General features: G+C 52.9%; 8 protein-coding genes across 8 annotated transcripts; 4 read left to right on the plus strand and 4 right to left on the minus strand.

The window, feature by feature from the left end:
- Positions 1-268: 268 nt before the first annotated feature.
- NAG1_1 (Glucosamine-6-phosphate isomerase (Glucosamine-6-phosphate deaminase) (GNPDA) (GlcN6P deaminase)) lies at positions 269-3,570 on the minus strand. The gene is made up of 3 exons (XM_062907541.1): positions 3,234-3,570; positions 1,271-3,151; positions 269-1,191 (listed from the first exon to the last, which is right to left on the minus strand). The coding sequence occupies exons 2-3, from the start codon at positions 2,726-2,728 to the stop codon at positions 763-765; spliced, it is 1,887 nt and encodes a 628-aa protein (XP_062770498.1). The 5' UTR covers positions 2,729-3,151; positions 3,234-3,570; the 3' UTR covers positions 269-762.
- QC763_109540 (uncharacterized protein) lies at positions 383-5,881 on the plus strand (the record flags this gene model as incomplete). Its single annotated transcript, XM_062907542.1, has 2 exons — positions 383-4,668; positions 4,735-5,881. Exons 1-2 carry the CDS (start codon positions 4,280-4,282, stop codon positions 5,879-5,881), a joined length of 1,536 nt encoding a protein of 511 aa, XP_062770499.1. The 5' UTR covers positions 383-4,279.
- Positions 5,882-6,367: 486 nt separating this feature from the next.
- HEM14 (oxygen-dependent protoporphyrinogen oxidase) lies at positions 6,368-8,443 on the plus strand (the record flags this gene model as incomplete). The annotated part of the gene is made up of 2 exons (XM_062907543.1): positions 6,368-6,814; positions 6,895-8,443. 2 exons carry the CDS (start codon positions 6,368-6,370, stop codon positions 8,434-8,436), a joined length of 1,989 nt encoding a protein of 662 aa, XP_062770500.1. The 3' UTR covers positions 8,437-8,443.
- A 638-nt stretch (positions 8,444-9,081) lies between these two features.
- RGR1 (mediator complex subunit) lies at positions 9,082-13,986 on the minus strand. Its single transcript, XM_062907544.1, has 3 exons — positions 12,470-13,986; positions 11,204-12,408; positions 9,082-11,142 (listed from the first exon to the last, which is right to left on the minus strand). The coding sequence occupies exons 1-3, from the start codon at positions 13,136-13,138 to the stop codon at positions 9,612-9,614; spliced, it is 3,405 nt and encodes a 1,134-aa protein (XP_062770501.1). The 5' UTR covers positions 13,139-13,986; the 3' UTR covers positions 9,082-9,611.
- A 298-nt stretch (positions 13,987-14,284) lies between these two features.
- ZWF1 (Glucose-6-phosphate 1-dehydrogenase) lies at positions 14,285-17,061 on the minus strand. Its single transcript, XM_062907545.1, has 6 exons — positions 16,642-17,061; positions 16,339-16,411; positions 16,249-16,269; positions 15,837-16,181; positions 14,841-15,780; positions 14,285-14,782 (listed from the first exon to the last, which is right to left on the minus strand). The coding sequence occupies exons 1-6, from the start codon at positions 16,665-16,667 to the stop codon at positions 14,664-14,666; spliced, it is 1,524 nt and encodes a 507-aa protein (XP_062770502.1). The 5' UTR covers positions 16,668-17,061; the 3' UTR covers positions 14,285-14,663.
- A 983-nt stretch (positions 17,062-18,044) lies between these two features.
- Positions 18,045-18,311, minus strand: QC763_109587 (uncharacterized protein; the record flags this gene model as incomplete). The annotated part of the gene is made up of 2 exons (XM_062907546.1): positions 18,045-18,184; positions 18,242-18,311. 2 exons carry the CDS (start codon positions 18,309-18,311, stop codon positions 18,045-18,047), a joined length of 210 nt encoding a protein of 69 aa, XP_062770503.1.
- Positions 18,312-19,160: 849 nt separating this feature from the next.
- Positions 19,161-20,526, plus strand: RPL33B (60S ribosomal protein L33B; the record flags this gene model as incomplete). The annotated part of the gene is given in 4 exon segments (XM_062907547.1): positions 19,161-19,306; positions 19,486-19,581; positions 19,586-19,740; positions 19,818-20,526. Coding segments are annotated over 4 exon segments (495 nt in total). The 3' UTR covers positions 19,916-20,526.
- A 3,564-nt stretch (positions 20,527-24,090) lies between these two features.
- QC763_109600 (uncharacterized protein) lies at positions 24,091-27,957 on the plus strand. The gene is made up of 5 exons (XM_062907548.1): positions 24,091-26,173; positions 26,231-26,311; positions 26,372-26,491; positions 26,555-26,596; positions 26,656-27,957. Exons 1-5 carry the CDS (start codon positions 25,807-25,809, stop codon positions 27,288-27,290), a joined length of 1,245 nt encoding a protein of 414 aa, XP_062770505.1. The 5' UTR covers positions 24,091-25,806; the 3' UTR covers positions 27,291-27,957.
- The last annotated feature ends 41 nt before the right edge of the window (positions 27,958-27,998 follow it).

Here is a 27,998-nt window from a genome sequence, read left to right on the forward strand (position 1 = left end):
TGTTTCTGAGCTATCTCCAGCCAAACTCAGGGGCACTCAAACATTCCGATTCCCAGTGTCACTCTGACATTCCCATAGCCAACAAAGCTCACCAAATTTGGAGAAGCTCTCTCAAGAAATTCACATGAAAGTACCTTATACCCTTCCTCGGTCTGCCCTGCATTTTCCCCGCAGCCAATATACGGCTGAGCACTCCAAATCCAATCACAGCTTTGGCTCTGCATCAGGTAAAGACCAACAGACACAAGCTCTTGGGAGGACCAAATTGGCGTCAGATGATGATTTTATACTTGTAAACTAGCTGCAGCTATCCAGCTGGGCAAACAAACAGACGATCCCTCGGGGTTGAGCCTGCAAGCTGAACCGTAGTCCGTCTTGGAATGTTGAGTTGTACTACACAGAGAAGTCTGAAGGGATCTTATCTTGGACCTTTATTCCACACCAGTAACAACTAACACCCTCGAAAGACGCAAGGATGCCCCTCGGCTTCCGTTCGGCGCAGTCGTTACTTCTTGACACCTTGACAACACGGTTCCCATTTACATAACAATACTCGCAATAGTAAAGTATATACACTACTACTTCACCGGGCAAGATCATCCCATATGGCCGAGATGGAACTTGCGGAACAATCCCGACTTATACGGATCTGTCCCGACTAACACCACCACCACCACCACCACCACAGCACCAACATAGCCAAGCCACAACTCCAACCGCACTAAACTCGAAACTCCCTAGCAGACACACCTCACCTCAGCCTCACATAGCAAACTCACACTCCCACGGCTCACCCTGCACGCAAAACTCCTGCGAAATCGGGCTCGCCCTCACCCCCCTCCTGACCAATCTCTCCCTAAACTCAGTAAGTCTAGGAAAAGCCTCAATCTGGCTCCTGTTCTGCCCGGTATTATCATCAACCCTCCCGGACCAAAGCACCTCCCCCGCCACGCTCGCCCTAGGCCAGACAATACCATCCAGATTCATCGGATCAATCGTCTCACTCCAAACCGCCACCTCCCCCCCAAGCACAAGCTTCGCCTCCTCCTCTGTAAGGTTGGCAGTAGGATCATGAGAGTAAATCAGCCCCCAAGACTTTGTCGGTCCGCACCAGTCATTAAACGGATACCCCGTCTTGAAAGGCAGCCCATTCTCCCAGGTGATCCACTGCCCTCTTCCACAGTCGAGGTACTACATCATCATGTCAGCCTTCACTCTCCCCCCCCCTTTTTTTTTCTCTCTCCCTAATCAATAAGAAAGAAAAACTCACCCAAAAATTATAATTACTATCAATAACCCTATGCCCCATCCCAACCAACTCCTTCACGGCCCCCGCCCCAAGCCAGCTCTGCACCACCGTCCCTTCTCCAAGTGTAACATTCCACTCCAAAGGAATCTCCTCCCACACCACCGGCGTCAGCCCCTTTTCCCTAACCCTCTCATGCTGCTTATCAATGAACTTTTGCAGTAACGGCTGCAAAACCTCCGAACTATTCGACCTAATCCCCTCATCAAGCATAGAATCATTCCTATTCAACTCATCCCCCCCCGTGTGAAAATAAGCCGCGTACCTCTCCACCCTGGGCAAAAGATCATCAAACAACCTCCCCAAAAACTCGTCAACAGCCGTGTTGTTGAGCTTGAACGCCCCGCACGGCGGCTGGGCGCACCACCAGTGATACGGCTGCTCATTATACGCGACAATCAGCTCCGGATGCGACAGCGAGACGGAACCAATATGCCCCGGCATGTCAATCTCGAAATAGACCTCCACCCCGCGGACGGCGCCGTATTTCTGGATTGATTCCACGTCGGAAGGGGAGTAAGTCTCGCTGGGGTGGTGTGCGCCTTTCTCGGAAAGTTCTGGCATCGATGGGATGACAAGAGGCCAGGATTGGGAGTCTGTGACGTGGATGTGGAGGCGGTTGAGTTTACTCCAGGCCATGGCGTCGATTGTCCTGAGGATGTCCTCCACTGGGAAGAAATGGCGGGCCGTGTCGAGGAGGATGCCCCGGTGGGGGAACTTGGGGGAGTCGGTTATTGAGACGGGGGCGTAGGGGGTGTACCAGAATGTGCCTGACGAGTGCTGGTAGAAGAGCTGGGAAAAGGTTTCCAGGCCGCGGAGGATGCCGATTGAGGAGACGGCTGTGAGTTTGGCGTGGCCGGATTTGCTTAGGGTCAGGTTGTAGGACTCGTCGACTTCGCCTGCTAGTGGCTTGAAGGCGGAGCGGTCGTCCGAGGCGGTCTGGATGATTTCGAGAGTTTGGAGCCATTCTAATTTGTCGAGGTCGGGTTCGTACTTCGTGTTTGGCTTGTGGAGGATCCAGGGGACAAACTTGCTGTTGAATATCCCGGTGAGGGCTCTGGAGACGCCGGCTTGGACGATTTCCTTGCTGGTGAAGCCGGAGGGCGTGTAGCCGTAAGTGTAGGGGATCTGTTGGAAGGCGAGGTTTTCAGTTAATACTTCCTCCTCTTGGCCATCATCATTTATGTCATCTGAGCAGTGAGCAGGGCATTCATGGGGCTGTGGCTCAGAGGAAGGAATGGAAGAGGAAGACCAGCGTACAAATGCACCGTTGTATGTGACTTCAATGTTCTGATTCAGAAACTGGACGCCATCTCCTTTGGTGAATTTTTGAGGGGCAGGCCATACAGCTGCTACAGGGTTGGGGAAGAGGGGGTATAGCAAGCAGAGAGCCGTCACGAGCGACGGCAAACGAGAAAACATGTTGGGTTGTATTTGAGGTGGGAATACCGCAGAGATCGGGAATATTTGGGGGGGAAAGCAGGAGAAGGTGACCTTGAAGCTGCCTGTGGTGTTTTCAACCCCAAGGCAAACCAAGGGCAGGCGGGTGAAAGCAGGGACAGGGCAGGGCAGGCCAAGGCTGGAGAACAGAGGGAGCAGCAGGCTTTGGATGATGTTTATATAAATCAGAAATGGGCATTCAAGGGCTGGTCTTCCAATTCATGCATTCAATCGGTGTACCGCGAACGGGTATTCTGCCACACAGCCCGCGCCCGGATGGAGCTCCCGCATCCAATCAAGACTTGGTAGCACGGGATGATGGCACGGTGCAGGGCACCACAAGACCGACCCAGGTGTGCCAGTTGGTGTTGCTTCAGGTCTCAGCGGAATTTTGTGGCGTCGATGCTACCTGGTTGTTAGAGTCCAGATGATGAAGAGTTGTGTTGATCCAAATCTTTGAAGCTGCTGTGAGGGGGCGCAACGTTACGTCTAAACCAGGTAGCTGCTCTCTTGTTGGGCAATAGGCCATGTAAGTGCCGAAGGCCAAGTCTCAGCCGAAGCCACGTTAAGCAGCTTGCATGTGTTTTTCCCAATGTCGAGATAACCTCAGGAAGAGGAAGAAGAAGATGGCATGTAGAATGTTTGTTTGCGGTACCCTGATTGCCTTGATGTACAGATGCGGGTCCCAACCGAGACCTGCGGGGATCCTGATGACGATGATCACTTCCGGAGGGAGCTCTTCTCTGCCGGCCGAGATAGCTCCCATAGCCTACTTGATCAGTTGCTTACAACTGAACCCTGACAGCTATGGGGGCACAGTTTATGCGCAGGCAGTTGACGGAAGTTGTTCCAGCCCCGTTCTATTTCAAGCAGGTGGTGGTGGCTGGGAAGACAGTGTGTAACTGACAGGAGGGAGAGCTCGTCGAGATGCAGAAACGATAAGATAAGCTCACTGCTGAATAAGCACTACGAGTGAACTGGCACTTGCTCCCACTTTCTTCAATGACGCCATGGTCCGTGCCCTTCTTATTCTTCCTCACCAGCCCAAGTCACGTGAAAGCCGCCACTGCGCAAAACACTCACCAGCCACACAACTTGGAGAACTCATTCAGCCTGGTCGCGCAAGGTTCGGCTCACACAGTTGAATGATATTCGTAAAACTTTCCACCACATCCCCAACCACAAACGAACGCTTCTTCCTGCGATTCAACTCCCTCGGACCCTCTTATTCATCAGCCGAATAAATCCCCTCCTTCGCAAGCCTCGAAGGTTCTGCCCCGTATCAATCAGCCCGCGCACCGAGCGGTCGCGTCTCGAAGCTCCGCTGTCTTTCAAAGGACTTCGCCGCTTCTATATTCACAGCGCCCACCCTCGACTTGGGCCCGAACCAACAACAAAAAGCGATTTCATCTCTTCGCAACAACTGAACACCCCCGCCAGGGCAACTCTTGTCTTTCTTTGCGACAGCCCGAACCATCGGTCCTTCATCACCGAATTCCTCCTCTGCTAGCCTAACAGCAACACCACGCGACCATGTCTATCGAAGTCGCGATCGGCACGCCTTTGGCGGATGCCCTTAACATGGCCATCCAGACAAAGATTGCTGAACTTGGATGGGCCGGTCCCGGCAACGAGGGCGCTTCCATGGCCGAGTATTTCGTTCTCATGCTCGCCAACGGCAAGTCAGAAGCCGAGGTTGCCAGCGAGATCTCCGGCGATCTACTAGGCTTGGGTCCTGAGGACCAGAGTGTGCCTGAGTTTTCAAGGTGGTTATTCGAGCAGGTCGCCGCTCTCAACAGCCAACTAGGTGCCCAGTCTGCGCAGCCTGCCACTGGAAACAACGAAATGGACACAGCCGGGGATGACACAATGGAGGGAGCTTTTGATCTCAACATGGATACAGATGCGCCTGCCATCAATGCGTATGTTATTGTCCCTCTAACCAGCTCTAGAAATGGTTTGGTGACAGCTGCTAACAAAAGAGACAGACCTACCGGGCCAAAAGCAATGCGCGCTGGCGCTCCCCTCCGCGGCGGCCGTGAGAAGCGTATGGTGGGCCACATCAACCGTGCGCTTGATCGATCAGGACAGGATGTTCTCCATCGTGTGCGCGGTCAGTCCGGAAGTGAGCGGATTGGGAGAGGCCCCCCGCACGGACCGAGGATGGGAGTTGGGAGACAGCCAAGGACGGCAAACGCTCGCGCCACCAATATCGCCGCCGGGTTAGCCAACATGAACGGCATGCCTGGGCCCCCCGGGCCTATGGGACCGATGAACGGAATGAATCCCATGAACGGCGCTGGTAGCTTTGTGCCACCCGACCTGTACGCGATAATGGAACAGCAAAACCGCATGCTCCAGCAAATGCAGAACCAGCTCATGTTGCAGCAACAGCAGAATGGCAATGGGCGTGGCAAACCTTTCGACCGCAACAACCGAGGGAACCAGTTCCGCCGTGGCGGCGGCCACTTCAACGGCCACAACACACACCATCATCAACAACAACAGCAGCAGCAGCAGTCCTCGGAAGGGGCTCAGGGCGAGACAGCACAGCAAGGCGAAGACGTTGAGATGGGCGGGGCCAAGCGTGAGGCTCCCAACCCCGAAGAGACAGTATGCCGTTACAACCTGCGGTGCGGCAATAAGGATTGCAAGTTCGCCCATCAGTCTCCGGCAGCACCTCCCAACACCACGGTGGACGTCACGGATACTTGCAGCTTTGGGGTAGCGTGCAAGAACTGGAAGTGCACTGGTCGACATCCCTCGCCAGCCAGCAAGATGGCACACCAGAGCGAACAAGACTGCAAATTCTTCCCCAACTGCTCCAACCCCCATTGCACCTTCCGCCACCCAGCCTTCCCCGCGTGTCGCAACGGCGGCGAGTGCAAGATTCCAAATTGCAAGTTTACGCACGTCAAGACAGCCTGCAAATTCCACCCCTGCACCAACCGGAACTGCCCCTTCCTGCACGAGGAAGGACAGCGGGGGACTTTCCAGGACAAGGTCTGGACGGCGGACGGGTCAAAAGAACATGTCAGCGATCGCAAGTTTGTGGAGGAGAACAGACCGGAGGACCTCGTGCTTCCCGGGTCAGAACATCCAGACGATGCTGCTTCTCCAGAGGTGGTAGTCTAAGAGTTTGGGAGAGAGGAGGAAGGGGAGGAATACGGGGTATGGCAGACGGGCAAGAACGGAGGAATACCCCTGGGAATGTGTGGGTGGGGGGGAAACCTGTTCGTATTGTACTTGTATTATAGGAAACCACACCGGCGTTTAAGGGCAGCATGTTTGGAATCCGTAGAAGAGCGGTTTATACAGGATGAAACATAATGATAGGATTGTGAAGCGGGCAAAACATGGTTTCTCATCGAGTGATTTGCTTAATTCCAGTGAATACCGAAATTTCAATTTGATGTCCCAAAATGACGGAGAGCTCCATTTTTTTTTAATTAATCCGGTAACCCACACGCCACCTTCCTCTCACGTATCCGAATGGTGATTTGATGTTCACTTTAAGCCTTTCCACCATTGCCGACCACGCCCGCCGATATCTCTCTCTTGAAAGCTTGTTTCGTCAGGACGCCTGGTATGTGAGATGCAGTCGTCGAGTAACTCATCATCATGCTCGCCACTAGCCAGCGCTGCTTGGCGCGAAGCCAACGCTTGATCACATCCTCTCATCTCTCAAGCTCACTGCGCTCATCATCGCCACCGAGATACAGCTGCCTTTTGTCTACCACCTCGGTCAGGAGGCAATCGAACCATGGTGACGTCGATGGGTTGCCGACCATATTCGACAGGCCGCCCGCGTCAGTTGCGGTTCTGGGAGGCGGGCTGACGGGTCTGGCGACTGCGTTTTGGTTGGCGTGGTGGCATCCGCAGATGAAGATCACGATATACGAGGCGAGCAACCGGCTTGGTGGGTGGATCGATTCGGAGGAGGTCAAGGTGAAGGGGCTGACTGGGGAGAAGGGGAGTGTGTGGTTTCAGAGGGGGGCGAGGATGGTCAACCCGCAGCATTCGAGGGGGCCGTTGTATCGGTACGATGATTTGGCGTTTTATCTCCTGGTGCGTAAGAATATCTTTGTGTGGAAGTTGTTTGGGTGGGGATGGGATGGGAAACTGATGATGGAGTGAGTGTGTTGTAGGTTACCCAACTGGGGTTATCTGAGCAGCTCCAGAACGCGCCTGAGACGGAGGTTATGGGAAAGTATATTTACTACCCTGATCATTTGGTTCAGCTCCCGGACAAGTCCATGACCCTGCTGGAAGTATGGCAGACTTTGAGAAAGGAACCGCTTTTCGAGGGGTTGTTTCCGTCGCTCTGGAGCTTTGGGAAGACGAGGTTACGGCAACTTTTTACCAGCACTCTCAAGCCTCCTACACAGGATGCTCACTCGAAGAACGAACTCTCGGTGGGGGAACACTTTACGAAAATGTTTGGACGCTCCGACTTGGTCGAGAATGTCCTTTCGGCGGTCATGCACGGCATCTATGGTGGTGACGTCTGGAAGCTGAGCGTGCAGAGGACGCCGTTTTGGGATGTCCTCAAGGACGGGAGATACCCCCGGTTACCTCCAGCGTACACCTGGCTCGATACCCCAGATGCCGAGCTGCTGAACTGGGTACGGGGAGATGCATGCAGGGAACTGGCCGAGGACCATCTCACCACTTCGGCGCATTGGTTCCCTTCTGGCCTCAACGAGCTGACGGACGCGCTGGTGGAGTTTTTGAAGAAGCGGGGAAATGTCACGATTAGGTTGGGCCATCGGGTTACGTCCATGACATATGCCGCCAAGGCGGACCGTGTCGCTATCAGGACGTCCAAACAGCCGACCCCGATCACGTACGAAAAGGTCATCTCGACGCTCTACGCCAAAACACTCGCGGATATCTGCTCCCCTGGCACCCTCCCCTCGTTGGAGAAATCAACCGCGACTACCATCCGGGTGGTGAACCTGTGGTATCCAGAACCAGGCCTCAACCACCCACACAAGGGCTTTGGATATCTCATCCCGCAATCTGTCCCCTTTCAAGAAAACAGACATTTCATCCTTGGGGTGATGTTCGACTCGGACAGGGAATGGGTTCCAAACCCCCACCGGCCGGGGCAGTACATCAACCGAGGCAAGGACACGATCAGGGGAACGAAACTTACCGTCATGATGGGGGGCCACTACTGGGACCACCTCCCCCCGCATGAAATTCCCGACGAGCAAACTGCCATTAGATACGCGAAGAATGCTGTGGCGAGACACCTCGGCTTTTCGAGAGCGACGAATGACACTGCTGTTGTCAGCACGAAGCTCTGTAAGGATTGCATCCCTCAGCAGCTTGTCGGTCACCGGGAGCGGATGAAGGCTGCGCATGAGGAGTTGCTGGCGGCGTTTAGGGGACGGGTTGCTGTCGCGGGGGGGTCATATCAGGTGCCGGGGGTGCTGCCGTCTATTAGGGCGGCGCTGGATATTGCTAGGCAGATTAGGGGGAGCTTTCACTGGCAGGCTGCGACTAGAGCGGTGGAGACAAAGTCAATTACGGTGGGGGATACGGGGTTGTGGAGGTTTGCGGCGCCGGTGAGGTCGATGGTTAGGGTTGATAAATCGGGGTTTACGGCGTTGAGGGGGCATGATAGGAGGCTGGCGATTATAAGGAGGAAGCGTGCGGAGTCTGAGAGGGAGAGGGAGGTGTGAGTGAGTGGGTGGGTGGTGGTGGGTTTAAAAAAGGAGGGTGGAAAATTAGGTGGGGAGCGAGCGAGGCGGGTTGGGAAAATGGGAATGTGTATTGATAGGTTATGGGATAAATATATATAGATTTTGTTAATTTCTTTTGCTCTTTGGGTGGTTATTGGGAAGGTGTCTTGATATGAACAAGGAGGTTGGTCGTGTCAAGATGGGAGAAAAACAAGAGGGAACCATTATGGTGCCCCCTGTTTATCTTACCAGCGCCTCCCTCCCTGTCTACCGATTTACTTACCCTTCTTATAATATAGTAAAAGGCCTTTGAATTATCTTGTAAAGCCTTTTAACTATCTTTTAAGGCTTATTACATACACTTTAAAACTTAATAACTATCCTTGACAATATAATTATATCCTATATTAATGGTTGAGGGGGAAGGGAGAGGGGGCATTGGTTAGATTAACAGGGGCCTCCGTAAAGGTTCTCCCAAAAACAAAGAGAAAAAGGAGCAAAAGGTGAAGATCACTTAAATTACATAGGTGTCAATATCCATTACAGCTCAAGCGAAATACCTCCCAGAACTAGGGCTCAATCATGGGGAAAAAAAATACCAAGAGACAGACGAGCGTCTAGAAAACAAAATACTTTTCTTTCGCCCTCATCTTCACACTCACAACCACACAAACACCGATAAATCTCACATCGCTCATCATCACATAACAACCACACCCATCCCACAGGCATGTATAAAATAAAATCTCCCATAAAAACTCCGGTTTGGTATCATGTTCTAATTTTACCAAACGTCATCATCAAACAACATCAACCCTCGCCAATGACCAAACTCATGTTATGAATCTCCTTTATTCGTCTTCTCTCTTGATCGCCCCCAATGGCGATGCCATACCATGCCACACGTTTGCAATGAATGCATATACCTTCCCTCCAAAACTTTCTTCGGGGGTGTCAAAAAAAAAAGTCTTTATAAACACAAAACCAAAACATGCCACCACCCTCAAAAGCATAAAAAGATGTTTGTTCCCGCGGTTTATTCATCTCCGCTTTTTTGCTATGCCCCCCACCCCCAAACCCCCTTAACAGCAACGTATTCGCTTTTTTGCTACTTATCGCTGATGCCAGTTATTTCAAGTCCTAACCCCATCCCAACCTCCCCCGCGTGCCAACATCTAATCCAACACGAGCGCATTGGCCATACTACTCCCATAACCACCCTGTTGATTATTTCCCCCTTGCCTCCCTTGCTGACCCTGCCCCGACGCTCCCCGATTCATCATATTCGCCTGTGGAATCACCGGTTGCGGAGGAGGAGGACCACCAGTCATATTCGCCGCCGGTTGCATCTGCTGCTGCTGCCTCTGCTGCATCTGCTGCTGAAACCTCGCCGCCTGCGCCTGCTGGAACTGCTGCTGCGGTGTCGGTTGCGGAGGAGCGCCCTGGTGGTGCGGCAGCTGTTGCTGAGGTCCCCCAACAGCAACACCCCTAACAACCTCATCCACCAACCCAACAATCTCCTCCACCCCCCCCTCCAAGCTCGCCGCCGCCCCCGTCGTCAACCCCTTCCACCCGTTCCCCTTTTCGTTCCAAACCTTCTCCGCCAGCACCTTCTGAAACTCGTCATTTTGTTCAGGCGGAGGTGGTTTGGAAGAAGAAGAATCCGGGGAATCAACCACCCTCGACAAACTCCACATCAACGTCCCCTGCCTCCTCCTCGGCTTCACCTCCACGTTCACCTTCCTCCCTTGCACCACCCACCGAATCGTCACCCAGTTCAGCCCCCTGTGCAGCACCGTGACCACCACCCCCGGTTGCTCTACACCACCCAACTTCTCCAGCGCCCGATAGAGCGGTAGACTCAGCACCAGCCACGACGGTAGATTCTCAAAGTCAGGCGAGTTGGCCATTTCCCTAATGTAGTCAATAACCGGGTAGTGGGGATTGCCCCTTTCGAGATCAACCTTCACCCCCCGTTCTTTTGTCAGGTCGAGGCGGACTCTCCACGGTCGATGTTGTTGTTGTCGGGTATTGTTTGGTGCTTGCTGTTCAGGATTTCCGGTCGGGACACTATCAGTATAAGTAAACACGACCTCCCTCAGCGTCACACTCTGGTGAACCACCGCCTTCCCAGCCCTCCCAATCGCCTCAACAAGCTCAATGAGTTTATCCAGCGCTTGGATCCGGGATGTAAGCAGCGTTATGACCGTCGCCCCCATCTCCCCTCTCAGCCTCAACGAAAACTGCCCTATATTCGGGTTATAGTTGACGTCATGGTCGACATTCCCCTTCAAAAACTGAAACCTTTTCCGGTTGGTCACTGTGAGTTTCGCCTCGGCGATTATCTTCATCGGGCTATCCGCCTGGACACCCTTGAAGACGATAGGGATGTACTCCTGCGCCCAGCACAGCCCACGACCACCACCCTTGGGGCCTAGCATGTCTGACAACCGGACATACACCGTCGGCATCTTGATCTGCGCAGGAAGACTGTAGTTGACAGCCTCGCGAGTGGTGTGAGCCATGCGCTTACTATGGAGCTCACGGAGATCGGTGATTTGCGCAATCATGCCGGTCGCATAAAGGGTAAGGTTCTCAAAAAACTGATCCGAAAGGCGGAGCTGCTCGGTGGCCATGGGCATCTTGGTGTACATCTTGACCCGGGTGCCGGTTGCGCCTGGCCGTTGTTGTTGTTGGGGGTTAGGACTTTGATCATGTTAGTATAACGCTCGCACTGTCAGAGACGAACGGCCCGAAGAAAACTCACATTTCAACCAGCCACCACTGGTCCCCGCCAAGGCTCATGCTCATAAAAATGAACCATTGCGGGTTCCAGCCCACCTTCTTCATCCACACCGTCTGGAACGGCTCCCTCGTCGACGGAGGACCAGAGTAGACAATGGATTTCATCTCATCCATACTGAGCGGCGACCCTCTCGACACCATCCACCGAATGCTCTTAGCCCTGCTCATCAAGGCAGTGGTCGCATAGTGGCAGCGCAACAACTCCAACAGATTCGCACCCTCCTCGGCCGGGTTCGCAAACGTGTTCAGCCTCCTCTGTACGTCCGCCGCCATCGGCGACTGAGCCTGCAGGGTGAACGCCCCTGTGTAAAGATCCATGCCCACGGTAACATCCTTGTCATCGAGGACCTGCATCCTAAGCGTAAAGTCCCCGGGTGTCTTCCTGGACCCGCACAGCGTAAGCCTCCCCTGCTTATGAGTAAACCGAGGCTTGCTCGCAAGCTTGTTGTACATGGACGACAGCATGTGCTCAATGTGCCTCGAGATGACAGCCTCCAAGAGACTATCCATGCTGATATTGTCCACGTCAAAGCTAATATCAAAGTCCTTGACCTCGACACCGTCACGGAACCAACGAAGGGTGATGTAACTCGGGTGTTTCGGATCTGGCCTTCCATCCTCGCCTTTACTGCTATTCACCCCGAGAATAATCCAACTCTTGTTGCCCTTGGAATGAGGACGGTTGGCCCAGTAGTGGACGGCCACAGCACGATTCAGCCGCTCGACTTGCAAGCAGTCAGCCCACCTGCCCGCTCGCAATTGCCAAGCCTGCCGGGTGAACTCCCCGATTTTGGCGGTCAAGGTGAGGCCGTGAAGGTAGTGGTAAGCGCCCAGCAACCCATCGGTCCCCAAGGCGTTGTTTATTTTCGTTTCGGCAGCCAACCGGGCTTGCTCCGAGAGTGGCGGTGGTGTTGGTTGATAAGTCATTCTCAAATCGATGAACCAGAACTGCTTCTCAAAGTCATCGTCCCCAATCGTCAAGTCAACCTCGAATTCACCCGGGATAGAGAACGTGGCGACACCAGAGTCGATTTTGTAATCGGCAAATGGCGCTGGTATCCTTTCAAATTCTTCAAGGCTGAGTCTGGCGCTCAAGAGGGTGTTGACCTCCTCAATCCAGGCATCCGATTCCTCGGGTGTGATTTCTGGAAGTGGCAGATAGTCAAACTGCAGCAAGGTCATGTTAACATCGCCAGAATACGCTTCATCTCAACATAACAATACTTACGTCAGGCATCCAATGGATTTTCGGGCGGGCAAGAACCTCAAGCGCAGTCTTGAGATCTGGACTCGGAATCTTGGCCCACAACATATCCTGCTTCGTCTTGATCATTTCCCAGATCGTCACGCTAAACAACTCGAGCTTGCTCGCCAGATGAGTCCTGATGTCGATGAGCTTCCCAACCTGGTCCGCCTTTTTACTCCATTCCGTCAGAACCAGAGCTTTAACCCATCGCGTGTGCAGATCCTGTATGAAATTGAGAAGCATCCTCTTCTTCTCCAAACTTTCCGGCGAAGTATCCTCCTGTGTGGTGGGGTGGTAGTTGCCGTTTCCATTGGACAGGTTCTGCGGTAATGGCATCGACTCAAGCCGTAAGATCTGGTCTTGAAGGGCCCCGTGCGAGTATTGCGCCAGCCGTGAAAGCAGCATGTTGAGCGGTATTATCTCGGCCGTGATGTGCTGGAGCTCGTCCGGTAGTTCCTCCAGCTTCACCTGTGGCCCATTGCCAGCATACCCAGCCTCCATCCCCGAACCGCCAGCAACCCCCTTGCCCTTTTCCGAACGGTGCTCCTGCTTGATATTGTCCCCATTCACGCCGTTCGTCCACCCCTCTCTGTCGTGATTGCTGCGCACGCCATTCTGTGTACCGTTTTCCATCCTGAACGCGCCCGCCATCTTTTGCTGGAGCGGCTCTTTCCCGCACTGCTGTCGGCGGCTGCCGTCAACACACCCGTCGTCCAAACTGCTCAAATGTCCTCGAAAAGGGCCAGTAAACAGTATGGCACTTTCGCAATGACGTCTGCCGAATCCGACTGCCTGTAAAGTAATCCTAACAGGCAACACGCGACGTTGAACGCGTAGGTCCGGTAGGCCAGCGGGTTAATCGGTCACCTAGGAAGTCGTCACCATGGGGTAAAATGGCCGGTGCCAGTCACTCCAATTTCAGATTTCAATCGCAGTGACCGCGCGCACACACTTGGCAACTGTCGGCCGCTCGCTCGTTGTTGTTCGTGTCGGTCGTTCGTATCATCAAAGGTTCGCCGCACACGGTCGCGGAGCGCATGCGCCAACAACAGCCGACTAAAAGAAGAAAAGCGGTCCGGCAGTAGGGCGAAAATTCATGTACCGGCTGGGGGATTCGTCCTGCGACACGGAGGGGGGGTAAATCTTCGTATGGTCGTGGAAAAATCGTCAATCGGTCGGCTCCACCGAGAAAAGGTCGAAGGAGAAAGGAAAGGACTAGGTCGTTGCTCGTCGCTACGAGGGACCGCCCTTGCTCAAAAGCAAAAAGGCAGCCGAAAGCCAAAACGCCAAAAGAATCGGATGCTCGATGCGACAGGCGTACTCAGGGCAGCGGACGCGCAGAAGCCGGGTCGTTATCGACGTGGAAAGATCAACGGAACAATGTGCTCCTGGACGTCGTTGAGGTGCGAACTGCTTCTGTTGCGCAGTCGCGGTCGTGGGGTGCCGAGTTTCGTGGTGATGGGGCAGTTTCAATGTTCCAGTTCAAAGAGAGTTGCAGCTGGGGTTGAGGCTGGTTCGCTCTGAGCCGGCTGGGTGCCGTTTTTGCCTAAGATCCAGGGCATCCACTGTTTTCACCCCCACTTATTGTGCATGTTTTCAAGCCACCGGTATTTTCCAGGTAAACCGCCGGTAATTTCCACATATTTACATGTATCCGTAATCAGCTTTTAATCGACGTCAGTTAACCTACCTATAGAGAACTAAGTATTGCTGGTTATATATATTCACTTCTTAAATCAATGGTTGACGCTTCAGAGTCAAATCGGAACAATATTTTCATAATAATAACACAGACTTCGTTATTTAAGCCATTCCTCTCTTCCCACGAATGTTGGCTGGCTACCTATACCCGATCATCAAGAACACAAACAACCTTTGCCCAGCCCGTATGAAGGGGGAAAAAGACGGTTCCTCTGGCGTCATTCGTCGTTGTCCCTGTTCCCGCCCATTCCGGCTCGGCTTCCTGCCCTGAAAAGTCTAACCGAGACGTTTCTTTCCCATACAAAAACACCGGTCGTTTCTAATAACTGATATCCCCATTTGCTAAAAAATTGTCGCCATCAAGTTCGAGATGCGCTCAACTGTGTTGAAAGCCAGAGTTTAACGGGTGCTCAACCGTACTGTAGCAGAAACCTCGCCCCAGAAATAAAACGCCATGCAGTATGTGACAAGCTACTCACAACTTGTTTCCAGGTCCTAGAGCCGACGTGGTCGGCCACTGGTACCCAGCAGCGTCGCTGAACTTGTATCCGTACGACGATGTGAAGTCGTCGAGAACGGCAGGGCCACGCGAGCCTGAACATCACCAATTAGTATCTGAACTCAGTCATGCTGTGTATCGTCTCAAACGTACCATATGGGTATTCCATGGGGATGATCTCCTTGTTATCGTCCAGGTAGTGGAGGAGAGGAGTAAAGATGCGCCAGCTGGCGTCGAGTTCGTCGTCACGAACAAAGTTGGAGTGGTCACCCTTCAAGCAGTCCAGGATAAGCGACTCGTAGGCCTCGGGGATCTTGAGATCCGAGAAGCGTCTGCGGTAGGTAAGATCCAACTCGGTGACGACCGTCTGCATGGTCAGACCGGGGAGCTTTGAGTTCATCTTGATGTAGACACTCTCGTTCGGTTGAATGCGCATAACCAATTCGTTGCGTGGAATGTCCTTGAAGATTCCCGAGGTAACATCCTTGAACTGAACACGAATCTCGGTCTTTTGCTCATTAAGCGCCTTGCCCGCCTTCATGATGAACGGTACGCCATCCCACCTCTCGTTCTTGATGTAGGCAACGAGCGCGCAGAATGTTGGGCAGCGCGAATCCTTGGGCACTGTGTCATCCTCCTTGTACGAGGGCTTGCTGCCGTCCAGCGACTTGCCATACTGTCCAATGATGACGTTCTTGGGCTCGATGGCGGGGATGGCGCGGAGTACCCGCACCTTCTCATCTCTGATATCCTCGGACGAAAAGGAGATGGGTCTTTCCATGGCGAGGAGTGTAAGGACCTGGAGAAGATGGTTTTGCATAACGTCACGGATGATGCCAAACTCGTCAAAGTAACCGCCGCGGCCTTCGGTGCCGAATGGCTCCTTGAAGGTGATCTGGACATTGTCGATGTGGTGCCTGTTCCAGGTGGCACCGAGGAACGAGTTACCGAATCGAAGGATGAGAATGTTCTTGACCATTTCTTTGCCCAAGTAGTGGTCGATACGGAAGAGCTCCTCCTCCTTCCAGTCGGGCTCCAGAGACTTTTGCAGTTCCCGGGAGCTGGCAAGGTCCTTGCCGAATGGCTTCTCGACCTAGTTGTCAGGTTGGTTAGCAGGGTGTTGAGCTAGCTGAATTAGAGTCAACCCACAATGACACGGGCAACGCCCCTTGATGGGTAGCAGCACTTCTTCAAATGTTGCGACACGATGGTGAAAACACTGGGAGGCAGGGCCATGTAGAAGAGTCTGTTGGCCTCCTTCTTGTCGGACTCGAGCTTCTCGAGGTGCTGGTTGAGCTGTTGGAAGGACTCGTCACGGTCATATTGACCAGAGACATATGAGCAAATGTTGAGGAACTCCTCCAGCTGCTGTTCCGTATCCTTCGTGGGAGTTTTTATGTATGTCTTGATTCGGCGGATGTATTCGTCATGGTCCATCTTTGTCCGGGCATATCCGACGATCTTGATGTCCTTGGGCAGGAACTGGTTCCGGTACTATCGCGGGGGTCGAAGTTTAGTAATCTAATCTCGAGGCCCTCGGGAGAGGACTTTGCTAACTTACGAGGCCGAAAAGGGCTGGATACTGTGATGACAAAGTTAGCTCAATGGCTCTGGCACACACTCTAGAATTTCCTCTCTCTATGACACATACAGTCTTCTTCTTTGCGAGATCGCCGGACGCGCCAAGGACAACAATGACAGTGTTCTCCTTGAGCTCGACGGCCCTGTTCGGATCGTTAGCATAATGTCTATGCGCTCTCCCTCCTGTGACTGTTTCCGCCAGAAACTGGCCCAATCTCGTATGCTGCCATCGCCGTCTTGGGGCAAACCACCACAGAATGCAGTCACCGTCGAGATCGCGAGCGCGCAAGGCTCGAACAAAGCTATCCTGGTCGTCCTGAGCTCCACAGGAAGCAGAGCGATGATTCAATGGCGGGGTCCGGGACGGACTTACCCAGCAGTGTGCAGGTCAGCGGCCATCTTGTCGGTTGGTTCTGTCCAGCAGGGTCTTGTGTTCAAAAAGGCAGGGAAACGGAGCTGAGGGGATTTAGGGAAGCCGGCAGCAAAGAGGACAGAAAGTTTTTTTTGTTGACAGGAGGAAGGATGGGAAAACTAATCGGAGTCCGACCAAGTTTCGGGGATAATGGTATTTCTACCGCCCTGGGAGAGAGGGGGGTTGAGTGATGCGCAGACTGGAGCTAGAGCGCAGGGCACCTTGACGAGGGGGTAGCTTACTCAGGGTCCCCGCAGGCCTTTACGTACTTGGTTGCCCTGGGCCTTGAAGGGGGAGCTTGGACTGGGTCCGTGTTAGGACCCCTAACATGACATATCGTCATAACAATCGAGGAGTCCGGATGGCAGAAACAGTCAGCTGCTTGCAGGCCTACATGAAATATCTACGTGCCTCGGGACACCCCCGAAACGGGGCATCGCAAAGTGAAGTTTTGCGCGGTTGCCGCTCCCAGGACAGTCACCCCCTCTGGCAAGGCATACCCGGCGGGCGGTGTGGGAAAGACCATGAGCAGAGTTGGGTCGGTCTGATTCCCGGCCACAAAAGCTTTGATTCTCAGATACACTAACACTAACCGGTCCCGGCGCTTTGGAAGCTTGCGTCTTGCAAAGGCAGTGACCCAGAATCCCCAACGCGGTAATACACACCCTTTTCCCAAATTCTGAGGCCGGCGAGGTGCGGCACATGCCACGCCTATCTCAACCAATTAGACGGGACGCTGCAAAAGAGCGGGCAAGCATAAAGTAGAGGGCAGTTCCATGTTGACGAGATGCAGTTATGTCTGCCCCGAGATTCAGTTGCACAATATGTAGCATCAGTGTTTTGGCGGATGAAGGTAAGGTAGGGCTGCTCGTGGAGGCACCGCTTGCGACTTGTTGAGCTAGGTGGGGTATCCGAATCTTGTCGAGCTCCCCCCTGGCTGAATTTGAGCTCTGGCCACATCAAAGGGGGGGGGCCGCCCTCAACCCTCCCCCTCGTCACCCTCCTCCGCCTCCACGCCGCCTACATGTTGTCCGCTACCCACTTCTGTAGGCGAAGGAAATAACGCAGTCACAGTGGAGGACGCTGGCTTCGCCAAAGGCCGAGCTGCCAGTCAAATAAAACAGGCAAAATGGGCACGTTGTGGTGCGGAGGTCCCGGAATAGTTTTGTTGGTCAAGGGTTCGCTCGCCGGCAGAATGCGTCAAGTTTGACTCCCCCCACGTTGACACTTGCTAGCTCCGGTGAGCAAGCACCGAGAGACCAAAGAGAAAATCGATTCCATAATAAAAAGTTCCCACCCGGGAGAAGCTTCTTCACATCTGGTGACAAGTATATCCTCTCTTGTCAAGTCCGCGGGCCAGAGAATTATCCAAAGTCTCTGGACACAGCTGACGCACTTCTCCGCGGGGTTGAGGGTCTCCGGAGCCGACGCCCAGAGTCCGTGGTGGTCTCAGGAGTTCGGACATCCCACATCTGCAACCAACCCTTGGTCGGGCGGGCCAAGACTGACAATTTGGATGTTTTGGCCACTTCAGAATATCGAAAAGAATGGCCAAGCATACCTCCGACTTCCGGGCCGGCTTCGCATGTCGTGATGCTGGTGGAGTGCTTCCTAAAAAGAGTCTTGAGCATCTTCCCTGTACGGCTTATATTACCCGCCCGCCCTGCAACCGCTTATTTCCCTCAGAAATGCTTATCAGATCTTGAGAACGCGGCTTTGATTTTCAGCTTGAATTCCCGGACATCTCTTGACATGTTTCGAGCTAGACGGTCGGCAGAGAGGTCGTGTTCGGGGTGGAGGGTATGTTGAATGCTGTTCACAGCTGGTTGGTTGTTCTGAAGGTTGGATACAAACCATGCCCATGAGAGGGAAATAATGGCTCTAACAGGCGACTGGGGCCGACCAAATTGTCTGATTCGAGATTACAAAGCTGAAGCCGCGCTGAACCGAGAAGCTCAAGAGGGTGACGTACGGGGGCTAGCAGCGGCATGAGGATTGTCAGAGGTCCGGTGCTGTAATCTGATGAATCATCACTTCAGGTCCTCCTCGGTCGTCGGTCGTCGGTTGCAGGAAGTCCACAGCCGTTGTGCTCATCGCAGATTTTCTCTTGGCATCGAGCCAACTGGACAGGGATCAGGGGGAGACAGCACTGACAATTTTTGCGATTGCATCACTCGTGGCTGAGGACCCACCAGCCACACCTCGCTGAGTGCAGGGGCCAGGCGGGAGTGCCCCACAGAACTTCAGAGGTCGCTCCTGCCTGCCGAACTCGGCGCCACAGATAATCCGCCCCGCTAAACTGGCCCAAGCCCTACCAAATCCCACCATGCGAATTTTCGAATTCATTTGGCGTGCCGAAGGTAAGTGCAGAGCCACATTCACGTCGCCAAACGCCGGACCTCTAATCAGCACGACATTTTGCTGATTGCCCTTGACCGTGGCAAGGAAGAATCTCAGAGGGAAATCACCAAGCCATCAAAATGCCTACCGAAGCTGGTCATAGACGTGAGTCTGCCCGAGTATCCGCAGCAACAACAGCAGCGACATCGTCAACGCGAAATCTGGGCACCTTCATGGCCGCCGTCACGACAAAGTTGGCGATGGTCGCTGCTGGATTGCCAATCGAGTGAAAGACCATGGGCTAACATGTCTGATCTAGTATATGTCAAGTGAGTGAAACCCCACCGGCAATTCGACCCGCTGCGAATCGAACCGAACACCACGACGCAACATTGCGATTCAGAATTTCGAAATGCCCGATTCGACTCGATAAGAAGCGCGAGACTGACCAGATTCCTTCCATAGGGGTCGCCACCTGAGCTACCAACGCTCCAGGCACGCCGTCCACTCCAAGACCTCTCTCATCAAGATTGAGGGCGTTGACGACACAAACGCTGCCAAGTAGGTTGCGAATCGACTATGGGGACTACAGAAGGACAGGAGTTAACAATGGGCACAGCTTCTACCTTGGCAAGAAGGTTGCGTACGTCTACCGTGGTCAGAAGGAGGTTCGCGGCACCAAGATCCGCGTTATCTGGGGCAAGGTCACCAGACCACATGGTACGATATATCGGGAGCTCTCTTCGCAGCGGCTTTTTCTTGGAAATTGTCTCTTTGTGCTGACACTCTTGATACAGGCAACTCCGGCGTCGTCCGCGCCAAGTTCCAGACCCCTCTCCCCGCTAAGTCTTTCGGCGCCTCGGTTCGCATCATGCTCTACCCCTCCACCATCTAAATAGAGATGGGGGAGAATGGGCTGGGCAGGAGTTGGTCGGTAACGGGTGGTTCATGATTTCGGTGCATATGGAATTAGACAGGGACTTGACGAAATCAACAACGGACGGCCTTGCTTTCTAGCATTAAAAATCAGGGCAATCGCAAAAAATGACAAAATGCCATTTGAGGATCCGCAACATCTGGGGTGCAAAGGGATTTCAGTGCTTTGGGTGCGTTGCGGGATGGGACACAAAATCGGCAGTTCAGGGGCGGCACTTGACAAGAGTCTTGCCATGTCAAAAATACAACATTAATGGCCAGCCTGGGGCTGAGAAGAATCAACAGGTCTTTCCAGACGACGACAATTGTGGCTTGGATGCTCGGTTGGTTGTGAGCTGGGAATGGGGGGGGCTATTCTTGCCTGGGAGCTGGCCACGAGGTTGTGTTTTTATTTTTTTGAGAAGGGCCTTGGGTCAGACAGCACTTATCAGAACCACTCAGTCTTCCATTTTCTCAATTCGTTCTCAATATGGATTCTTGATTCTTGTGTGTTGTGGCGTGTTGCTAACCAGTGTTGGACAGAGCTTATCCAAGGGACAGAGCTTATCCAAGGGGCAGAACCCATCCAGGTTTCACCTGTGTGCAGTATGGTCGTCGCCCTACCCATCATCATCCAAGATGTTGATTAGACCAGTTTCCAGAAACGCCCATCATTAGTAACAAGATTGCCAGCCGTCAGCCTACTACCAACAACCCATATCTCAACTACCGTATCTCAAATCCCATATCTCAACAGCCCATATCCTAACAGCCCATAGCTCAGCTACCATATCTCAACCATCATATCTCAACCGCCATATCTCAACCACCATATCTCAACAGCCCATATCCTACAAATTCCGCATCCATAACCTCACAACCCCCATATACCATTCCCGGCGGAATCTTGCAATCGATCTTATATCCTTGCCTAGGTCTCCCCCATCTCACCTGACCACAACGAAACTCGCAGGCGGGTTGCTGGTCTTTGAGGCTTGTTGCTCACATGTTACAGACTCTTTTGTTTCTCCCACCACCGCCAACGTTGGTGGAGTGAGGAGGGTCTTCTTGGCTTCTTCGTTTTCTTGTTTACAGGGGGGCAATATCATTTCATTTAGGTAGGTACCTAGGCTGACTTGATGATTGATGTATACTGACAGTCCTGTAATATATATATATATATATATTCATACATACATGATCTTGCAATATCAAGTCTCTTCTCTCTGTCCGCTTCAATACTTACCCTTATTAGCTGGCGAGGGGGATATGTTTTGAAATGCCACAGGCCGTTTTTACGTGCGTTCTTCCTGTGAGATTGGGTTGAGATACAAGGGCGGGGCAAGGCGGTGGAGGCGTGGTGCAACGGGTGGTTTTGCTGTGGGAGGGGAGGGGAGGGGAGGGGAGGGTAGGTGGGTGTTTGTGTTGCGGTGGGATGAGGCTCTGATGGTTGTTATTGTTGAGGTGGTCGAGTTCCTACCTACCTAGGTGTTTATGCGGAATATTGTGCATGCTGTCTGGGGCAGGCTGGTGGGCAGTGAAATTGAGGCAGTGCTGTCCTGTGATTCTTCAGCGAGAAAAGAGGTGGCAAAGAAAACAAGATGTGAAGGGTCAGTCAAAGTTGATCAATCATATCGCTTTTTCCGTTCGTGCTGGAATGTACCTACCTATCCCTGTGCTACACAGTTCATCTCAGCGTGAAGTGGTTACAGCGCCTAATATCAGGGTGGACTTGAGGAAACGAAACACAGGTACAGCAGGTGGATGGGCTGAGAGGTAAAGGTTTTTTATTCCCCGATCTCACCTTTCTTTCGGCATCTCTGTTTGTTTGTTTGCGTTTAGGTTGGTGTTTTTTGTCATTTGGTCTGATGCTGGTTCTCGGTCGAAATGGAGATTCAGATCTTGTGTCATTTACCCCCTCCCCCTCCCCTTGTGTCTATGTCTCTGTGTCGTCCAGAGTCAAAAAGTCCAAAGTGTCACTTTGGAACATGCGACAGGTGGTCTCGTCTCAAAGCAAGACGACATCGGCCTTTCTCAGCCCACCCATGGAAGCTGAGATGGAAGACGACAGACCCTTTGTGTTACTTACTTGATATGAGCAGCGCCACGGGCGCCTCATTTGTTTTGGATCAGTTCCCGAACAGCTGGGATGGGATCGACAATCAGGCTGGCTAGCTTCGGCAGATAGGTTTCTCAACAGTCGGCCGGGGTTCACGGCCCTGGTCACGGTCACGGACCTGGTGTTCATCATGGGTGTGGCTTGCTTGAGATGATGCGTCTGAGACTAGGGTTAGACACTGAGAGGGGGGTTGGCGAAAGACGAAAGCAGAGGTGTCTCGGTTTACGATAACGACATTTTGGTCTTCTCGAACGATCTATGTGATGGCCGGGCCGAGGTGGAGGGTGATGGCGGCATGGTGTGCGGCCGGGGATGCAGCCAGGAGCACATAATACGGCGCCACGACGCCACAGTGAAAGATGTAAAAGTCCAAGTAGCTGACTTTATATCTTCAGTTTCTCCAGCTCTTTTTGCTGGATGGGTTTCGCTGAAGCCTTATGCCCATGCTGGAGAGTAAAACTTGACTTGAAAAAGCACCAGCGGGCTGGAACAATATCCAGCGTGTCGGCCTTGCGGTTAAGCTCTCTGCATCAAGCCCACCCAGGCCATCCCGCTAGTTCCCGGGCCTGGGGTTCCCACGTTGCCAAACAACTGGATACGCATTGGTCGTCCCCATTCGATCGAAGACAACCACGTTCTCGTGTTGATCCGACTGGGGAAGAGTGGGGTCATGATTGACAGATTGACAGGAGCTAGAAGCAAGATCATCGCCCTGTGAAGCCTGCTTCTTGTGCTTCCATCCTCTCAGGGCCTGGTTGGTTCGATCGACTCTGGGAAACGACGTGTATGATAACTTGTCTCAAAAAGACTAGGAAAAACCTGCTTTCTGGGAAACAGGCTCAAGTCAAGGAAGCATATTGCTACTTTACCCCTTTTCTTTACGTACCAAGAAACTAAATGGGTACACCGGAAATTTGAAAGGTTGGAAAGAGGCAAAAGGTGGTGATATATGCGGGCGGTGTTTTGTTGTGACTTGATGTCCGGCTCCGTGCCAGACTCTATGGTTATTCTGGCCCACCGTTGTTGACTTTGTTGTTGTTACCTTTCAAACCTTGGTTACGTGTAAAGCGTGTACTACCTACCTTTATGCAGCGATAAGGCAATGAGTAGGGAGGGAGGGTGGCTTCACAACCAGAAAACCTGAAGCTGCAATGCTACCCTCTCCCGCCCCCCCACCGTTGAAAGATGGCTCTTGTATCCACGAGTCGGGTAGTTTGGTATGGTGCCGAAGTTGAAAAGGGATAAGCCCAATCCTTTTCCAGAAATGCGTACCAACTTAGATCGGGATTCGAGTGTGCCAACACAGCAGTTGTGGCATGGACGTTGGAATATATTTCTTGGCTGGCCGTGAATCAGTCGTTTACCCCTCATGTTGAAGATCGAACGTCATCGTCATAATCCTGTCAGCGCTCCATCCAACATCCAGGAGAAAACTCTCGGCTCGGGATGCTCGTCCGGGCGCACGCTCTAGGCTGGCAGCATCCCCCTTTTCGCGCCGCAGGAAACAAGAGGGAGCTAGTTGTGCTGACACCACAGCGGTGGCTACCTCGTCGAGGACCTGCAGCTTGAACCTGTCGTGCAGTTCTGGTCCGTACCGTGTCGGACGGATTCTAAATTTCTGTGGGACGCAGGGTACCCTAAGATAGCTCCCGTCCACCGTCCACAACCGTCCAAAATGCCCAACTTGCAGCTGGCTCTCCCAAAAGTTGAAACTTCCGAGGGATGATCACCAGCTCAGGATTTGCATATTGATACAATGCCAAGGGCTGTATATAACGCTGGCATTTCTCACATGTCGAATTCTGCATCTGAGCCGCATGAGTGGGCTCGGTGGGATGGCAATCGTATTGTAGCATAGGTATCGGATATCCATTCAAGGAAAAAAAGGGGCACATCCCACGCTGTCGCTCGGTAACACGGGCGCCGTGTGTTCCTCTCTGGCTGGCCGCGTAGTTGTCTGAGGCGCAGCGAGTCCGTATTCTTTCCCCCATGGCGCCTGGAACGGGATGGGGTGAATAGCGGCCAGTCGTTGCCAGTCTGGAGATTGTCAGCGATGGCCGGCGATTGAGCTGTTGCAATTGAGTTGGAGATGATCTGTGACAGCACGACGCGCGGGGTTTGGGAGCGGATCATCCGGGTGACACACGAGTCTCCTGGTGTTCAGTGGATTGCGACGGTGAAAAACGGGGTTGAAATGGTGAGCTTGCAGAATGCAGACAGCAACCGCAAGCGGCAAATCATAAGCTGGAAGAGACCCGAGAGAAACACCATTGCCCGCCCTACCACGCGGCCATCCTCAGGTGCTTCTGGGGTCGAACTGCATTCGGAATCCAGCGAATCCATTCTTAAAGATATGGCCCTTCCCGCCACGCGATTTTCATCCCTCCTTTCACATTATTTGGAAACCTTTGGGCAACCAGTCCAGATTCTTATACCGTGGACTCCGTATTTACTTTCAAACCAGGCCGTTTCATCCAAACACTCTTTTGTGTCTCCCGTCTTTTAGCATTGAGCATTGAACCGTTCGACTTCTCCGTCTCTCTCTCGTTGTCCGATATCTGTCCGATAGTCCGTATCGATATCTCAGCAAAACGAGTTCAGCCTCCTCAATTGCTCTTTTGCCCCGTCTAAGTTCACAAACCCTAGGACGGCCCAGGCTTGGCACGAGCCACCTGGCACCTGAATCGGTACATTTTGCGCGTCAACGACTCCTGCATCGGTTTAGCGCCGATTCTTGTTGCTGCACTGTTCGACGCATGCAAGTCGAAAACTGGCACTGAAAGTGTCTAGTGCATTCTCCAAGGCTCGTATTTCAGCAGTCGTCCATTCGTTCCCCCCCAGTCTCACGCGTCGAAAAGACTTGTCAAAAAAAAAAAAAGAAATACATAAAAGAAGAGAAGCCACAACGCACGTGGAACAATCGCGAAGCGGCCCCCTGTTGCTTTTTTTTTTCTTTGAGAAGACCGAGCCAGAGCCACGCGAAGATCAAGCGCCATCCCAGCCCAGTCTCTCTTGGATTGACGTCAGCCAGTGGAGCCCAGTGTCAAAACGCCATCCGCTCCGCTGTCACCTCTCGGCACCTAGCGCCATTTACTCCACCAAGAGAGCTCTTTCTGGGACCAAGGCCAGCAGCACAGCCCGATCGATTTTTCCCATTTGCTGCAAGAGGTCGCCGACAATTGGCAGGCGGGAGTCGGGTTGTTATCTTTGGAGTCGATTCATAAAAAGGGTGGCAGGGTCGTCAGAAGTTCCAATAGTTGTTTGCCCTTACGCCCGGATATCCGGCCTTATCACTACTCCGTACACTACCACTTACTACCATTACTTTACCGCCCGCAACGCTACGCTACGCTGCCCACGCATTTCTCTACTATTCCTTGTCAGACCGCCTGACTGTTTGCTCCGTGAGGTTGGATTTGTTTGGACACCAGCATCCCACGCACAACACGGTTCCTTGATTTCAGCAGGAACCTGCGACAGGTTTTTCGTGGGTCCGTCTCTCGGAAAAGCTCCTGCACAATCAGGCACCCCAGTCCCCCGGCCCACTTCGGCGCGACAGGATCCATCAACATCACCAGAGCTACGCCTGCCCCCAGCATCTTTTTGTCGTCCTTGACCTTGCAAACTGCGATCACGACCCTGTCACCTTGCGGGCCCGTTGCAGATCCTTCTCATTTCCCATCTTCTTTCCTCATCAGCACGTACCACAGCGAAGCAATAAAGTTATCGCACCCCCCGCAGCGCCCGACAAGATGGCGACCGCAACATCCCAGAACAGGAACCTCCCCCCTGCGCCTGCTTATCAGTACCCTCAGGCCCCGCCGCAGCAGCAGCAGCAACAGCATCCACAGTACCAGCAGTCATATCAGCAGTCTTACCAGCAGCCCCAGCAGCATCCTTCCCAACAACAACAACATCAGCTTCATTCGACTCAGCAGCGCCCTGCGAACCCAACCAGGAAATCTAGAAGCTTCAGTCTCAGGTCGGACAAATCCCAGGGTTCTAGCAGCAATCAGAAAGCCGACAAGGTAGACTTGCACGAGACATCAGCCGAGAAGGAAGCCAAAAGACTTCACAGCAAAGCCGATCCCACCCTCGCAATGCAAGAGGCGGAACCTGGTATGTTTTGGTGTCTCCCTTGAGATGAGGAATTTTTAAACTGACAGACTCGTGTAGCACAGGTTGCCGCAAACGAAGCATCGTCGCTCGCGCCTTTGAGGAGCATACAACACAAGGATCTCTATGGCAACCCAATCAGTATGAGGCGCAAACCTGGGGAATTGTGACACAAAGTACTAACCATAATTTCTGGCGCAGCCGAACCTGACCGCTCTAATCCCACCAGAAGCCGCTGGGAACGACCATTAGACACAATTCGGAGTTTCGAGGCAGCAATTGATGGCGGATACAGCAACAGGAGGTCCATGATCCGGCCCGGTATGCACCCTGCACCCTTGGACATCTCGGGTGGCGGGATATTGACTAACGCATGCAATGCAGACCCGGATGCCAGAGCCAACCGACGAGCTAGCTATTATGGCAGTAAGTAATGCAATGCCGTGTAGGATTGATTTGCATGAGGCTGACATGTGGACTCTCAGATGGCAATGGTGGTAGATTCTCGCACGACAGCTACTATGGCAGCCGGCCGCCATCAATGATGTACCATGATCGTGTCGGTGGGAGCCAACAGGACCTCAGACAACATCACTACGACCAAGGGTACAACGGTCACCCGGCAGCTGGACGGCAAAGGTGGAACCGAATGCAGTCCGACCCGCATGGTAACAGGCCGGGTCCCAACGAATACGTGCTCCCCAGCAACCATCGGTCCTATGAGACAGTCACAACGGCTTCAGGGAGTGGTACGTCAGGAGAGCCAGCCGGGTATCAGACGGACCCAACAAGCAGCGATAATAGCTCCATCGAGCGGGTTCAGTCGGCGCCGAAGAGGAAACCAGCACCGCAACAACAGCAGATGAACGACTACGGCATTGGGTTCAGCAACAACTCGGTGTACCCACCACCATCGTTTGCAGTGGGAGCTCAAAGCAGCAGTTCAAGCTCGGGAGATTTGCCCAACTTTCAGCAACAGGCATCCCCTCCAGCGGTTCCCCAGAAGGGTTCGACGTTGAGGAAAACCACGACTGCGTCGCCACCTCAGGTGCAGGATAGACCCTCGCCACCGGAGAAGAGGAAGAGTTGGTTTTCGAGGAGGTTTAGCAAGAACAACTAAGAGGGGTCGACATTTTTGACGATTGCTTTTTTCGATGATATTTCGACAGTTTGTTTAAGTTGCCGCCGCCGATAATGTCGACTTTTTTGATACCCGATGGTTCTTCTCACTCTCGCCTTTTAAAAAAACGTCTGGTATGGATGTAGGTCTTTTGGTGGGGGTTTGCTACCGTTCAGATGTTTTTGTTGCATGGGGGCGTTGCGTTTTGTCAGGCTGTTGTGGACAGGCATATTGGCAGAGAGGAGAAGAATAAGGAGATTGGACATTTAGAAGATGTAGGATGTTCGACTAGTTGCGGATGGTTTGGCGTCTTGTCGTTTCTCTCAGCGAAATACTCGACTGGAGGTGGTTTTCTAGGACGGGATTGTGATTTTGATGATGAATGGGTTGGTTTGTGTTGAAGTACACATATACGCACACACACGGTTGGGATGGGAAAGGCAAAGGGAAAGGGAAGCACGTTAGGAAATGGGAATTTCTACTACTGCTGTACAAGGGCGTTTTTCTGTCGAGTCCTTTGTTCTGATTTGGTACATGAGAGAAAGAAAAATAATGAGAGGGATTCTTTTTTTGATTTTTAACATTTTGGTGTGTTCTTGCTGGTGTTTTCTTGTGTGTGTGTGTGGGTGTGATTTGGGGGGTTGAGAGATGAGATATGGTTGGATATATATATGCTGGAAAGCGCAAGGAAAGGGGGAGGGGGACTAT

The sequence above is a fragment of the Podospora pseudopauciseta genome, chromosome 1 (genome assembly GCF_035222475.1).
Source record: "Podospora pseudopauciseta strain CBS 411.78 chromosome 1, whole genome shotgun sequence".
Classification (NCBI taxonomy): domain Eukaryota; kingdom Fungi; phylum Ascomycota; class Sordariomycetes; order Sordariales; family Podosporaceae; genus Podospora; species Podospora pseudopauciseta.